This window comes from Canis lupus, chromosome 16 (genome assembly GCF_011100685.1).
Source record: "Canis lupus familiaris isolate Mischka breed German Shepherd chromosome 16, alternate assembly UU_Cfam_GSD_1.0, whole genome shotgun sequence".
Lineage (NCBI taxonomy): Eukaryota > Metazoa > Chordata > Mammalia > Carnivora > Canidae > Canis > Canis lupus.
Window position 1 is genome coordinate 41287004 of NC_049237.1, and position 13916 is coordinate 41300919.

Below are 13916 nucleotides of genomic sequence, written 5' to 3' on the forward strand. Positions count from 1 at the left end.
TAGAGCAAAGAAAGACTAGCTTGCAATAGCAGAAGATGAAGAAATGAAAACAGTGAGTATAAAGGACTCTTTCAAGATATTTGGCTGTAAAATAGAAAGGAAATGAAATAGAGTAGTTGAAGGAGAAACTTTATCATGCTATATTTTGTCAGAAGACTCTGAAATTAGTAACTGATGGAAAGGGAACTACGTGAACAAACACATGGGATCAGGAGAGTAAATGGTATATTCAAAGTAGTTCACTTTGGGAGTATGTAAGATAGTAGTAATAGAAAAGGCTACAAATGAAGTAGGACTCTTTTGGAAAAACTTGAGGGCTATGGTAAGGATTATATCTCTGCTCCTTTACCTTCCCTTTCCTCCTTCCCTTCTAGAAATATTTATTGAGTACTTACCATGTGCCAAATAACCATATTTAGCCTTAGAATTGGTTATTTGATACTTTTTATCCTCTTTAAATATTTTAAGCTTCATAAGTATAGAGACTATGTAGAAAAAGACTCTTATACAAAAACAGATATGCATTCCATACATTTAATTGATTTCATACAATGTGGACCTTTTATATTTAAGTTAGCACAAATTTGATATAACTATGTATTTTTTAGAATATCAAATGGTATTTTTGCATCAAATGCTATAATTTGTCAAACTTATATTTGAGAAGTCATTCATTAAGTAATGCTTAATTTAGAATTTCATAGTTTGAAAATTTTTTAATTCATTATTTTCTTAATTTTTTCTTCATCATAATATAGTCACTGGAAGCCTGCTGGTGGCTTTTTATTTTTTGGAAATAAATTTTATGGTGATTCTTTTCAAGGTATTATAGAACCATCATTTGTAGGAAAACATTCCATTATAAAAAATCTGCACAGGGCATTTAACAACCACAAATTAACATTAGTTAATTTCAAGCTGAAACTTTTAAAACATAGCTAAGAACGATCACTAAATATCAAGATATTTGTAAAAACTTTTTTTAAAGTGTAGGATTATAAAAAGAAGTATTTACCTCAGAAGAGAAAATGTGTTTCATAGACTGAATAATTAAATCATATATGTTTATCAATGTGGCATATTGAAATTAGACAGACATATTTAAACCTTAGCATTCATTTACTAGCTTTGAGAACTTTGTTATTTAATCTTTTGTCGCCTCATTTATAAAAAATAAAAATAATAGCAACTTCATGAGACTTTTGAGGATTGAGTGATATTGGTTGTATTTAGTATCATACCAGACACACAGTAAGCACTTAATAAATGTAGGTAGCTGTCTTTGTCATTGTCACCATCATCATCATTTGAATTCATAATCATCATTTTTTAAAAAGTCTTTAACAGGAAAAAAGTGATATACTGTGTAAACATTCTCTTAATATATTTCAAATAAATGTTAATCGAGATATGCATTTGTTGATTGATTATAGGTTTGTGTTTGAAATCTAGTAAATTTATTTTACCTACTTAAATAGAACCCAAAAGACAAGTTTCCCTTCTAGAACTAAAATAAGTAATTGATTATTTGCATATAGCTACAAGTATTATTTTTAGTTTTAAAAATATATTGTTAAAAATTTTCAGATGTACATGAAAGTATTAAAAATATAATGAATATCAACTTATAACTGAAAAAATAAAATACATCCTATAGCATTGAAGTCCCTCTTCACCAGAGTTATATTTATATATGTAGTAATTTCATATTAAATAAGGAATTTAGAAAATCAGAAAATCCTTTGAAGAACAATCTTAATGGCTCTTTAGTCTTTATAAAAAAAAGCTAATAATACTGAACATAGTGACATATCCGGCAGAATGAATATGTCTTTTGTGAATAATTTACCCTGGAAATCTCATAAACCCTACAAAACTCAAGAGTGTGTCTAACTTCCTCTTCTGATAAATTGCTTCTGAACATTGCCTAAGAGCATGTGCATGTACTTTTGTGCCATTTATTTTTCTTCTGATCATACTGCAACATTTCAAGTAAGGAAGGTAATAAATATTATTTACAATCTTCTGTTCATTATGGAAAGGTGGATGTCTCTATTAAATAAATGTATTGGAATTAAGGCTAACTGCTGAATTCTTCTTTATAAACCTGTGATTTTAATCACTTGATTACACATTTGTACAGACTATCTTAGGTAAAGAAAGGATGTTGTTGCTACATAGAGAACAAATCGATCTCCATAAAAATCAGTTTGCTGAGTTTTAGAACAAACTTCTATCCTTTCAATCTTAAAAGTGACTTATATTGCTTAAAAACTAAGAATGTTAAATGGCGAAAACTGCCTTTGTTCTAGTCTTGACTTTGATATACTGTTTACTATAACTATCATTAATTATAAAGAAATAGCCACATTACTATATAGAAAAATTATTGGTTGTCATTATTGTAATGTAGCTGAAATAATATTTACCAGTTCCTAATGCAGCTGTGTTATAGGGCTTAATCACATATAAACCTGGAGATAATTTCTTGGGCTGACATCAGATATTCAGAGTTTTCAAATCTGAGTAAAGGATACAGCAGTGTTGATTGTGCACTTATTCCAATATTATAAGATTTATAGTGTTTGAGATCTTCAAGGATGTGAGGAGGAATCACAAAAAGAAAGTGATCTCAGGTAATTTATCCAGTGATAACACTCTTGTTCCAGAAATTATTCTTAAATACAGGGAAAGAAGGGAAAAAAGGATGAGGAGCTAGCTCCCTATTGCCATTACCTGCTCTCTTTTTCATCTCATTTTCTCATTGCCCCCACCCTTCCCCTTCACCCTAGAGAGACCTGGATTTGAATTATAACCAGAGATACTAACATCGTAGAAATCATGGGTAACATTATAATTAAAATATAATTTCTCTCTGTTGATATTTTATATTCTAGTATGAATATTTAATAAATATCAGTATTTGTGTTTTTAAGCCCAAAGGATGATTAACATGGAGTAAGTTAACTTTATAAATCCAGAAATCCCCAAAGTAAGATAATGATTATGGAAAATATGTGTCCTATTCCACTGATATCATTTGTTGTAACTAGTTTGTAGTACATGAAACAAATACAAAACACAAATAAAACCATACCTTAGATCCACATCTCAAAGTTAAAAAATACTTTGTCTTTAAGGTATATAAGCTTGGTTAGATGGTTACTGAATTTAGATATACATTACATGAAGTATTTATTATCTAATTCTTTTATATTTGTTTATTACAGTTGTGAAAACATGGAAGTCGCTTACCAAACAGGTAGGTTAAAGCTCTTGGTGTACATATGCATGCACATTATGTATATGCATACTCATTTTGGAAAATAGTTTAGCATTATCTACTAAAATTAAAGATAGACATACCCTGTACCTAGCAGTTCTCTTGGATCTCACTTTTGAAACAGTGCATATACATATACCTAGTAAAGTTTAACTTGAATATGCCCTATGATCCAGTAATTTTACACTAGAGAATATACCTAGAGAAACTTGTACATGCATGAGAGGTTCACGGAAATGTTATTAGGTTATTCATAATTGGCCAGAAAGACTATAATATAATATCAATAAGGTAAATAAGTTTTTATATATTCATACAGTGAATACTATACCAAGTAAAAACAAATGAATTATACTGGTGCTTAAGCTAGATGAATCTGGGAAACATAATAACAAGCAAATTCACAAAAACATAAATTATAGTTCCATTATATAAAGTCTACAGCTAGGAAAAAGAAACCGTTTAAGGATGCATTCATAGGTGGGAAAACTAAGGAACAATGAATATTAAATTCAAGACAATATTTACCTCTAGGGAGATGGAAGGATATATCAGTGAGAAGTGCAAAGAGGCTTCCAAAGTACTGGTATTTTCTATTTCTTAACAATTTCTGACTTTAAATTATATATGTGTGTGTGTGTGTATTCCTTTTGCACTTTTTAAATGTATGATAACCTTCAATATAAAAAAGATAAAAAACATTAGTATATCATAAAAAAAAAAATAGTATGGCATTCTACAGTACTTCCTTAACCAGTTAAAGAGAATCTTCCTGGGACCCCTGGGTGGCTCAGCGGTTGAGCCTCTGCCTCTGGCTTGGGGCGTGATCGTGGAGTTCCAGGATCAAGTCCCACATCAGGCTCCCTGCAGGGAGCTTGCTTTGCCCTCTGCCTATGTCTCTGCCTTCTATGTTTCTCTCATGAATAAATACATAAAATCTTAAAAAAAAAAAAAAAAAAAAAGATTCTTCCAAAAGCCTATAGCCTATAGCTGATGATGTTTCTGTTTGGGGTTTTTTTAAAAAATTTTTTTAATTTAAATTCAACTTGCCAACATATAGTGTAACACCCAGTGCTCATCTGATCATCAAGTGTCAAACATGATGTTTTCATGTGAAATTTTAGAAATCCTCTTTAAAATTAGATAGAATACAAATATGTCTGCTATCACAGCTATTACTCACTGTTTTACTATAAATCTAGGCTAAAGTAGTATAGTAAATTGCTGGGGCTGCTATAACAAATACCAAAGTTTAGGTGGCTTAAACCACAGAAACTTATTTTCTCACAGATATGGAGACTGGAAGTTCAAGATCAAGTTACTGGCAGGATGGGTTTCTTCTGAGGCCTCTCTCAGCTTGTGGATGGCCATTTCTTCCCTGTGTCATCTTCCCACGTCATTATTCTGTGCATGTCTCTGTCTTGATGTCTTCTTATAAGGACATCAGTCATATTAGATTGGGACCCACCATAATAACCCCATGTAATAAACTTAATTAACCTTTGTAAAGGCCCTGTCTCTAAATATAGTCATGCTCAGGGGTACTGAGAATTATGCAAATGTAAACTTGAGGTAGACTTAACTCAGGCTCTAACGTGTAGTATGACGAGACAAAAGAAGGAGGTTCTAAGGATTGGGACAATAACTATGAGAGAAAAATATAAAAATGCATAGATTTCAAATTTATTCAAATTTAGTTTTACTAAACTTAGTAAGGTCACTGCTGGTGTTTCTGCATCAACAACAGCAGTTAGAAACTGTGCTATCAAGTATGACACTTCCCACAATCGCAACAAAAACTCTTAGATCTTAGTATACCTAACAGAAGATGTGCAAGATATTATTATATTTTTTAAATAATATAAGTATACAGAAATATATCATGTTCACTGATGATTCATTTGGAACTGTAAGGGCCCAGAATTTTCAGAACAATTCTGAAAAGGATGGAAGGGAAGCAAACAGATGAACATTAGGATGGGAACCATTGGGCCTGTCTCATATTAAGATTAATAATAGATCTATAATTAAAATAGCATTATATTATTGCAAGAATTTTTTAATTAGATGAAAATAATAGAATATAGAATCCAGAAACAGACCCAGGCATGTATGGGAGATCTATAAATCACTGGAGGAAAGATTGACCTTTAGGTATTGGAACAGTAGTCTTTCTAACATGGGGCTAAATAAAATTAAATATCAAACTGACCACCATATACAAAAGTAAATTTCAGATGGATTAAGTTCTTATTTTGACAAGCAAAAATTCTGAAATATTAGAAGTAAAATAAAGGATGCAAGAGGTTTCATTAGACAAGACATATAGCAAAACTCAAAGGAAGTTTTGGAAAATTTTACTAAAGTAAATATCAAAAACTTCGGCATAAAAAGAGTGCCAGCAGGGATCCCTGGGTGGCGCAGCGGTTTAGCGCCTGCCTTTTGGCCCAGGGCGCGATCCTGGAGACCCGGGATCGAATCCCACGTCGGGCTTCTGGTGCATGGAGCCTGCTTCTCCTCTGCCTATGTCTCTGCCTCTCTCTCTCTCTCTCTCTCTGTGTGACTATCATAAATAAATAAATTAGAAAAAAAAATTAAAAAAAAAAAGAGTGCCAGCAATATTAAAAGAGATGTGACAAATGGGAGAATATGCTTGCACTATATTAACAGAAAACATTAAATGTACTGTACTTGTATAAAATTCCTGTAAATTGATAAAAAAGGATGATCAGCTCAATACGAAAAAAAAAGGTAAATGTAGAATGGCTGGTAGGTATATATAAAGAATCTCAAAAAAAAAAAAAAAGGGAATCTCAACCTTACTAGTGATTAGGGATATGCAAACTAAGCCAATAATATACTATTTCACACCCATCAGATTATCAGCTTCCAGAAATCTAACAGTACCAATAATTAGCAAGGAAGAAGAAGAACCAGGTGAGGGTGTAAATTTGCATATTCACTTTTCAGAGAAATTTAGCAATATCTAATAAATTTGAAAGTGTATATCAAAAAGTCTACTTCTAGAGAAGTATACTAGAGAAATATACCAGTAGTACTGTACACATTTTCTGCAGCATCAAACAATAGCCAGAATAAAAAAAATAACATAAATGTCAGTCAGTGGAGAAATGAATAAAAGAATTGTGAAATAGGCATATCAAAGACAAATTACAGGAATACAAAACCACAGTGAATAAATACATTTGAGCTATAGGAATCAACATGAATGAACCTAGAAGATTGAAGATTGAGTAACACAGCAAGTTGCAGAATAATATAGACTGGCTCTTCTTAAAGTGCAAACACCTTTTCAGGAGTCCATGAAGTAAAAAATATTTTTATACTAACACTGAGAAGATACTTGTTTAAGTGTTGAGTGATGATACCATCACTCTGACACCTAATAGAATATATGTTTATACACTTCTATGTTTTAAAGATTTCTCATTTCAGGGTGCCTGGGTGGCTCAGTTGTTTGAGCAGCCAGCTCTTAATTTCAACTCAGGACTGATTTAGGGTCCTGAGATCAAGCCTCGCATAGGACATCCCGCTCACGGAGTGTCTGCTTAAGGATTCTCACCCTCTCCCTCTGCCCCTCCCCATGTTCAGTCTTGCTCACTTTCTCTTTCTCTCTCTCTCTTTAAAATAAATAGATCTTAAAAAATTACCATATCTACTTCCACATGCATTAAACACTCATAGATATAACCCACATAAACAGTATCTCCTTGGGTTCCATAATAATTTTCAAAAGTATAAAGAGTTACATTTCAGAACTGCTAATATTTTAATGGCTGTGTAGCCATTAAAATGAAATGAATATTTGGCAGGAAAATATGCCCATGAAGTATTAAGTGTAAAGAGTATGTTATAAAACAATATGTAGAAAATAATATTTGCAGCAACAACAAAAATGCTATGTAATTATGCCTAGAGGAAGAATTAGACTAAAAGGATTTAAGTAAAACTTTCAATTACGGTTCATACCTGGATTATAATTAGCTTTTATTTTCAGTACTTGCTAATTTTCCTATAATGTATATATATATTAACTATATAAGACAAAATTGTATTTATTTAAGACAATTATATAAATCTTTTACAAGGCAGCTATAATTCTAGGAAAATGAGTTTGACCCAGCAAATATTTATTTAGCACCAACTTGCAATACTACAATTTAACTTTGATGCTAACCACCCAGAGTTAGTGTCAGACTCCACAGATGTACGGCACAGTCCATAACAACACTGCCCTTATTTCAGATGCCAGCTACAAGTTCAAGGGCCACCCATGCTTCTGACCAACTGGCTACAAATCCAAGAGGCTCCCATAATTCCCCCTTTAAATTAAGTACTTTGCTAGACTGATTAAAAATTCAAGCACGTTTATATTTATAATTAAAAATTTATAATTATTTTAAGGGACACAAACAGGACTAGCCACATAAAGAGACTCTGAGGACAGGTATAGGAAGATTCCAAACACAGACCTTCCATGCCCTCTCCCCATGGAGAGGTGTGTCACCCTTCCTGGCATGTCAGTATACTTACCAACTTGAAATCTCCACTGAGCTTGAGTATTGAGTTGTTATTGAGGGTTTCATTATATAGATATAATTGAACTCAATCTCCAGTCTCTTTCCCTACCCCTCCCCAGAGGTAGGGAGAGTTCAGAGCCCCAATCCTCCAATCCCATGGTGGTTCTTTCTGGCGATCGGTAACCTGTCCTGGGGCATCCCATAACCTAAGTGTGATTCAGGGATATAGAGTCTTCCAGGAACCAGGGGCAAAGGCCAGTCAAATTATTTATTATTACACCACCACCACATGTAAGAGACATATGACGGGCTAGGAATGGGGAAAGAAATTCCCAGTCTGAGTGGAAATACAGATTTTAATACATTTTAAAACTTCTTAAAGCAAACAGAAGACAAAGATCAGTGTGTGTTAATTAGATAATCCAGACCAGAAGAAGCCAAATTATTACTAAAATAAACTGCTTAGTCAGTAAGGATCTGGCGAATCGTTTAGTAGTTGTGTGACCCTGGATGAGTTTGAGTTCTTATCCTCTTTAAATCTCAATAAAATATGCATAATGAGGATTGTTTTTTAAAACTAAATGAGAGATTGTATTAGCCCATTGTTAAACACATAGAGGGCAATCAGTCACTCAGTCATAGGGTAGCTATGATTCTTTTGGTTGTAAACTCTAGTCGAGTTCAAGATAGAAGAGATGAAGTTGAATACATAGAAATAGTTAAAAGTGGAGAAAGAAGTTAATATTTATATAATAGATATGGTATACGTTAAGGTATATAAAATATATGCAGAATGTTCTTTTTAATCTCCTGCTCTAACAAAAATATTTCAGTTTATTATTTTTTAAGCAGTAAATAATCTAGTTTCTCATCATTATTCATACCTGCATTCTTACCTCTGTACTATTGCTACTCTAATCAGACACTACTGATAAATAGCATCTGTTACTTGGAGTGCAGAGATAGATAGCATTATGAAGGAAATGGAAGCACAGTTCACAGATGGGCTTCAGGGAATCCATAAACTCCCTAAAAATACCTCTCCTGCTTTTGGCATTACAGGATTTCCTTATTTGCCTGTCAGCCAGCTTTGTAATAAAAAAAAAAAAAAAAAAAGGAAAGAAAAAAATGGTTTATAATGTCACAGAACATTTTTAGATACAACCACATCAGGAAGGGTTTGTCTAAAGTGCTTCTCAAACTGGAATGTGCAAAAAAAAAAATCCCCTAGAGTTCTTGTTAAAAATACATATTCTGGTTCAGTAGATCTGAGATAGGAACTGAAATTCTGCTTTTCTAACAAGTTCTCAGGTTATGCCTGGGTTATTGGGGAACCTCACATTAAGTAATAAGAATCAGTTCTGGAAATAGAAATGGTTTCTGGTGTTTTCAGTGGTTACTTATTAGCAAACTACCTTTCTTTTTCTTTTCTTTTTTTTTTTAATTTTTATTTATTTATGATAGTCACACAGAGAGAGAGAGGCAGAGACACAGGCAGAGGGAGAAGCAGGCTCCATGCACCGGGAGCCCGACGTGGGATTCGATCCCGGGTTTCCAGGATCGCGCCCTGGGCCAAAGGCAGGCGCCAAACCGCTGCGCCACCCAGGGATCCCGCAAACTACCTTTCTTATTTCAACTTATTTCAATTTATCTCATCAAATCCTTATGAATTTTTCTTCACAATTAGCCAAAATATAATTTTCAGATAATTATTTTGTACTTAGTGTGCACAATAAATTCAAAATTCCTTTCGTATCTGAGCAATGATTCAAATGTTTAATTTTTCCAAAATAGTTTCCCAAACTGCTGTGGTAATTTGATTTAAAACAAAAAAGACTGACTAAGCAATTGAAGCCTATATTCTTTATTGACTATTTAAGTTAAAATTAGAAACAAAAAGGAAATAGTGATCACAATCACTCAATACTCTTGCACTTGTACTTCATCTGATGTCAGCATTCTTTGAGTCACCACCAAAATATTCTTTATTCTTTCTCAATTTGATCTTCTGTTCATTTACTTCCTCTACAAAATTCCCTAAACCCAAGAGGGCTACAGAAAAGAGACAGCATGTGAAGCTAGGTCATCATCTCTGACCTTGATAAGGAAATCCAACATTACTTAACACTTTCATGAAACTATCCTTTTCTAACTGGTTTCTGAACTTAAACTCACTGTTTTATCTTAATTTTATTATTTTATTTTATATGTATTCCTCCAGTTGCTAAATTTATCTGAAATTTTTGGTAGCTCTAATTGAATTCAATGTTGCTTCTTTATAATTTATGTTTGGACTATGGGCAAATACTGGGTTTTGTGGTTAAACGAACCACACATATAGAATAGAATAAATATAACCATATCTCAGGTCTTTTAAGTGGAGAATTTTTTTGTATAAGGCAGTAAAATTTTTTTATCTGTTTTATAAGTAAGTAGTTTACCTGTTAATCAATGTTATGATACCTTATGTTATAGGAATTAAATCAAATGCTCTCAGAAACACCACCAGTTTGGAAAGGATCATCAAAGCTTTTTCGTAATCTTAAAGAAAAAGGCAAGTTTACTTTAGTAGTTATACATTTTGAAATGGACATTATATTATTTATACTCTTTATATATATTTTCCTTATATTTAAAATTGTTTTAGTTACATATGTGTGTTTATGTGTGTGTGCATAGAGAAAAAACTGACAAGAAAAATACCAAAATATTAATGATTGTTTCTGGGTAGCAGGATTAAAGGTGGTTCTTATTTTTATATATATTCATGTCTTTCAAATATTTTAGAAGAAAATGAACTGTTATTTTTTTAAATGAACTGTTATAGCTACAAAAAAATATTTTTCAATCATTGAGCAGTATAGGATATATTTACTTACAGAAAGCATTTTTCAGGGCACTTGAGTGGCTCAGTTGGTTAAGCATCTGCCTTTGGCTCTTGTCCTAGGATTGAGCCCCACATCAGCCTTCCTTCTCCGCGGGGAGTCTGCCTCTGCCTCTGCATGTTGGATGTGTCCTTTGGTCACCCAGTTTGAATATGTTTCTTTTCAAAATAACATGCACTGGGATCCCTGGGTGGCGCAGCGGTTTGGCGCCTGCCTTTGGCCCAGGGCATGATCCTGGAGACCCGGGATCGAATCCCACATCGGGCTCCCGGTGCATGGGGCCTGCTTCTCCCTCTGCCTGTGTCTCTGCCTCTCTCTCTCTCTCTATCATAAATAAATAAAAATTAAAAAGAAAAAAAAAGTGCCATTTAAAAAAAACAAAACAAAATAACAAAATAACGTGCACTGCAAAATCCACTTTTTCGACCTACTGTATGATCCATATTTATGTTTCTAAGCTAAGTCTTAATTCATACATTTCCTTGCAATGAGATTATTTAGCTTTATTGCAGTTTTCTTTTACACTCTACTTTTCATACATATTTATAGAAAAGACTAATTAATAAAATCTCTTTAATCTTAAAAAGGAATTTTTCTTGTAAATAAACTTTTTAATATTCTCAACTATGAGAATACGAAATAAAATGTTAAAGAAATTATATAGTTAGCTTTTTCATTTTCATCAATTTTAATGGATATTGGTTTAAATATAATTATATATACTCTAGCATGAAGACAAATATTTTAAAGGAGTAGTTATAATCCATGTATTTTATCTGAGTAGAATTAGAAATTCAGATTGCTTCTACCTTTTTCACATGGAGTCTGAAAGGGGTAAACACCTTACCTTTTACTGTAGGCTTTTTATAAGTAGGTTTTTAAAATCTTTGTGAAATCAGGGCCATGGAATCTTTAAAGCTCTTAGAAGTTTTTTCCTGGAAGTTGTCTTTAAAGATTGTCATTCAAGTCTTAGAGTGGGATGATAGGATCAGGAAAATTCAAAGCTCAGAAAGATAAGTTAGCAAATTTAAAAATATTTAGTTAACACCTCTCATGGGAAAATACAAATTGGATCAAGTATAATCTGAGAAAAATAAATGTGTGGTTCTTTGTATTCAAAGAAAGGGTTAAATATGGCAACCCTAGGTTTAGGCTTGCCCTAATCTTTGTGTTACATGCATATTTTCAAGTTTTTGGGGGGAAATGATCTATTCAGTGCTATCCCACAGAATTATCTGTAGTGATGAAAATGTTCTATTTCTGTATCGTCTCCCATAGTAGCCACTAGCCAGATGTGGGCTTTTAAGCATCTGAAATGTGGCTACTGTAACTTAGGAACTGAATTTTTTATTATATTTAATTTTATTTGTTTTAAATTTAGATAGCCACATGTGACCAATGAGCTATTGAAGATTAATTTACAAATGAATTTTATCTGCTTAAAATATTACCCAGCAAGAAAATGTTACGCAGTTTTACAAAAAAGTAATTGATATGCAACATTTTTGAAGACATATTTTACATAAACTTAGTTATAACAGCCAACTGTAATGTATCATGATATAGGAACTAAATATTTTTTTTTTTTAATTTTTTTTTAATTTATTTATGATAGTCATACAGAGAGAGAGAGAGAGAGGCAGAGACACAGGCAGAGGGAGAAGCAGGCTCCATGCACCGGGAGCCTGACGTGGGATTCGATCCCGGGTCCCCAGGATCACGCCCTGGGCCAAAGGCAGGCGCCAAACCGCTGCGCCACCCAGGGATCCCCTAAATATGTTTTTAAGGAACTTCCCTTAGAACATTTTTTATTGAATTTTTATTTTTTTTTAAATTTTTTTTAAATTTTTATTTATTTATGATAGTCACAGAAAGAGAGAGAGAGGCAGAGACACAGGCAGAGGGAGAAGCAGGCTCCATGCACCGGGAACCTGACGTGGGATTCAATCCCGGGTCTCCAGGATCGCGCCCTGGGCCAAAGGCAGGCGCTAAACCACTGCGCCACCCACCCAGGAATCCCTTGAATTTTTAAAAGAAACCTAGTTGACATCTTTCTAACCTCTTTCTCTAAAGATCACAACATTACTATATGCTTAGCATATGTATTTTTATTTTATTTTATTTTTTTGATCTTGAGTGGCCTTAAAATAAATTGGAAGGTCAGTCTAATAGTTTTCCATTTTTGTAATTGGAAAGCATTAAGAATCTAGACAGTTCATGTTTAGTAATATTTCTCTTTTTCTTGATCATTTTTATTAAATTATATCCTGAGTTTAACTTTGTTTTCCTTGTCTGTGGATTATACTACCCCAGAGACTATTTGGTCCTACAGAAAAGTACCTGCCATGATAACTATGATTAGTACTCTAACTGTTAAATAATTGTTCACTGAGGGAAATCTTGAGTCAATTAACAAATAAAAGATACATAGTGGTTATTAAACTTCTTTATACCAACCAGCATCTCTTTTGTATTCCACCAGGTTAGTTAGAACAACAGTCAGTGAGATGGATTGTAGTGACATAGAGCCCATTTTCTAATCCTGTTTTCCTTCTCTCCTTTTTTCCTCCTTTCTTGTTTTCTTCCTCCCTCCCACCCTCCCTCCCTCCCTCCCTCCCTCTCTTTTTACCCTCCCTCCCTCCCTCCCTCCCTTCCTCCTTCCCTCCCTCCCTCCCTCCCTCCCTCCCTTCCTTCCTTCCTTCCTTCCTTTTTGAGGGATCTTATGGAACCTAGGTATTGTATCTTTATATACATTGACCATTCCAGAATCTTTCTCCCATAACATTCATGGCAGTCAACCAGAACTATCTGTCCATAGGTCACAATATTGTAGTATAAACAAAAGAAGGGAATGCTTTCAGGGCCTCTAGCCAGTTCCCTTCAAGTCTTCTGACAAACTGCCTGACAGTGACTCCTTTCTTTGTTCTGTAACAAAGAGGGGGTAGCCTAAAAGAACATCAGGTAAAATGGAGTTTCAAGGTTTATGATCTGATTACTTAAGGATTTTTGTATACCTTTTTACTGAACATTAGAATTATCTGATATCTGGAGAAGTGTTGTTGACTTATTCCTGATTTTAATTTTCTCAAGGTCCACCTGGAAACTCAGCTAAGCATTATTCTAGTTTTGGGTGTTACATCCAAAAGCAAGATTCTGAGTAACAGATTATATATTTGTATTTACTACAAACAAATGCCTTTTAAGCTT

The 13916-nt window shown here is 33.4% G+C and overlaps 1 protein-coding gene across 3 annotated transcripts in view; it reads left to right on the top strand.

Moving 5' to 3' along the window:
* The window catches only part of MICU3 (mitochondrial calcium uptake family member 3), a 95720-nt gene that overhangs the window by 40632 nt on the left and 41172 nt on the right, over nucleotides 1-13916 (top strand). For all 3 annotated transcript variants that reach the window (XM_038560242.1, XM_038560243.1, XM_038560244.1), the window contains exons 3-4: nucleotides 3231-3262; nucleotides 10300-10378. In XM_038560242.1, coding sequence (XP_038416170.1) covers nucleotides 3231-3262; nucleotides 10300-10378 — 111 coding nt within the window. The remainder of the gene's footprint in view (nucleotides 1-3230; nucleotides 3263-10299; nucleotides 10379-13916) is intronic.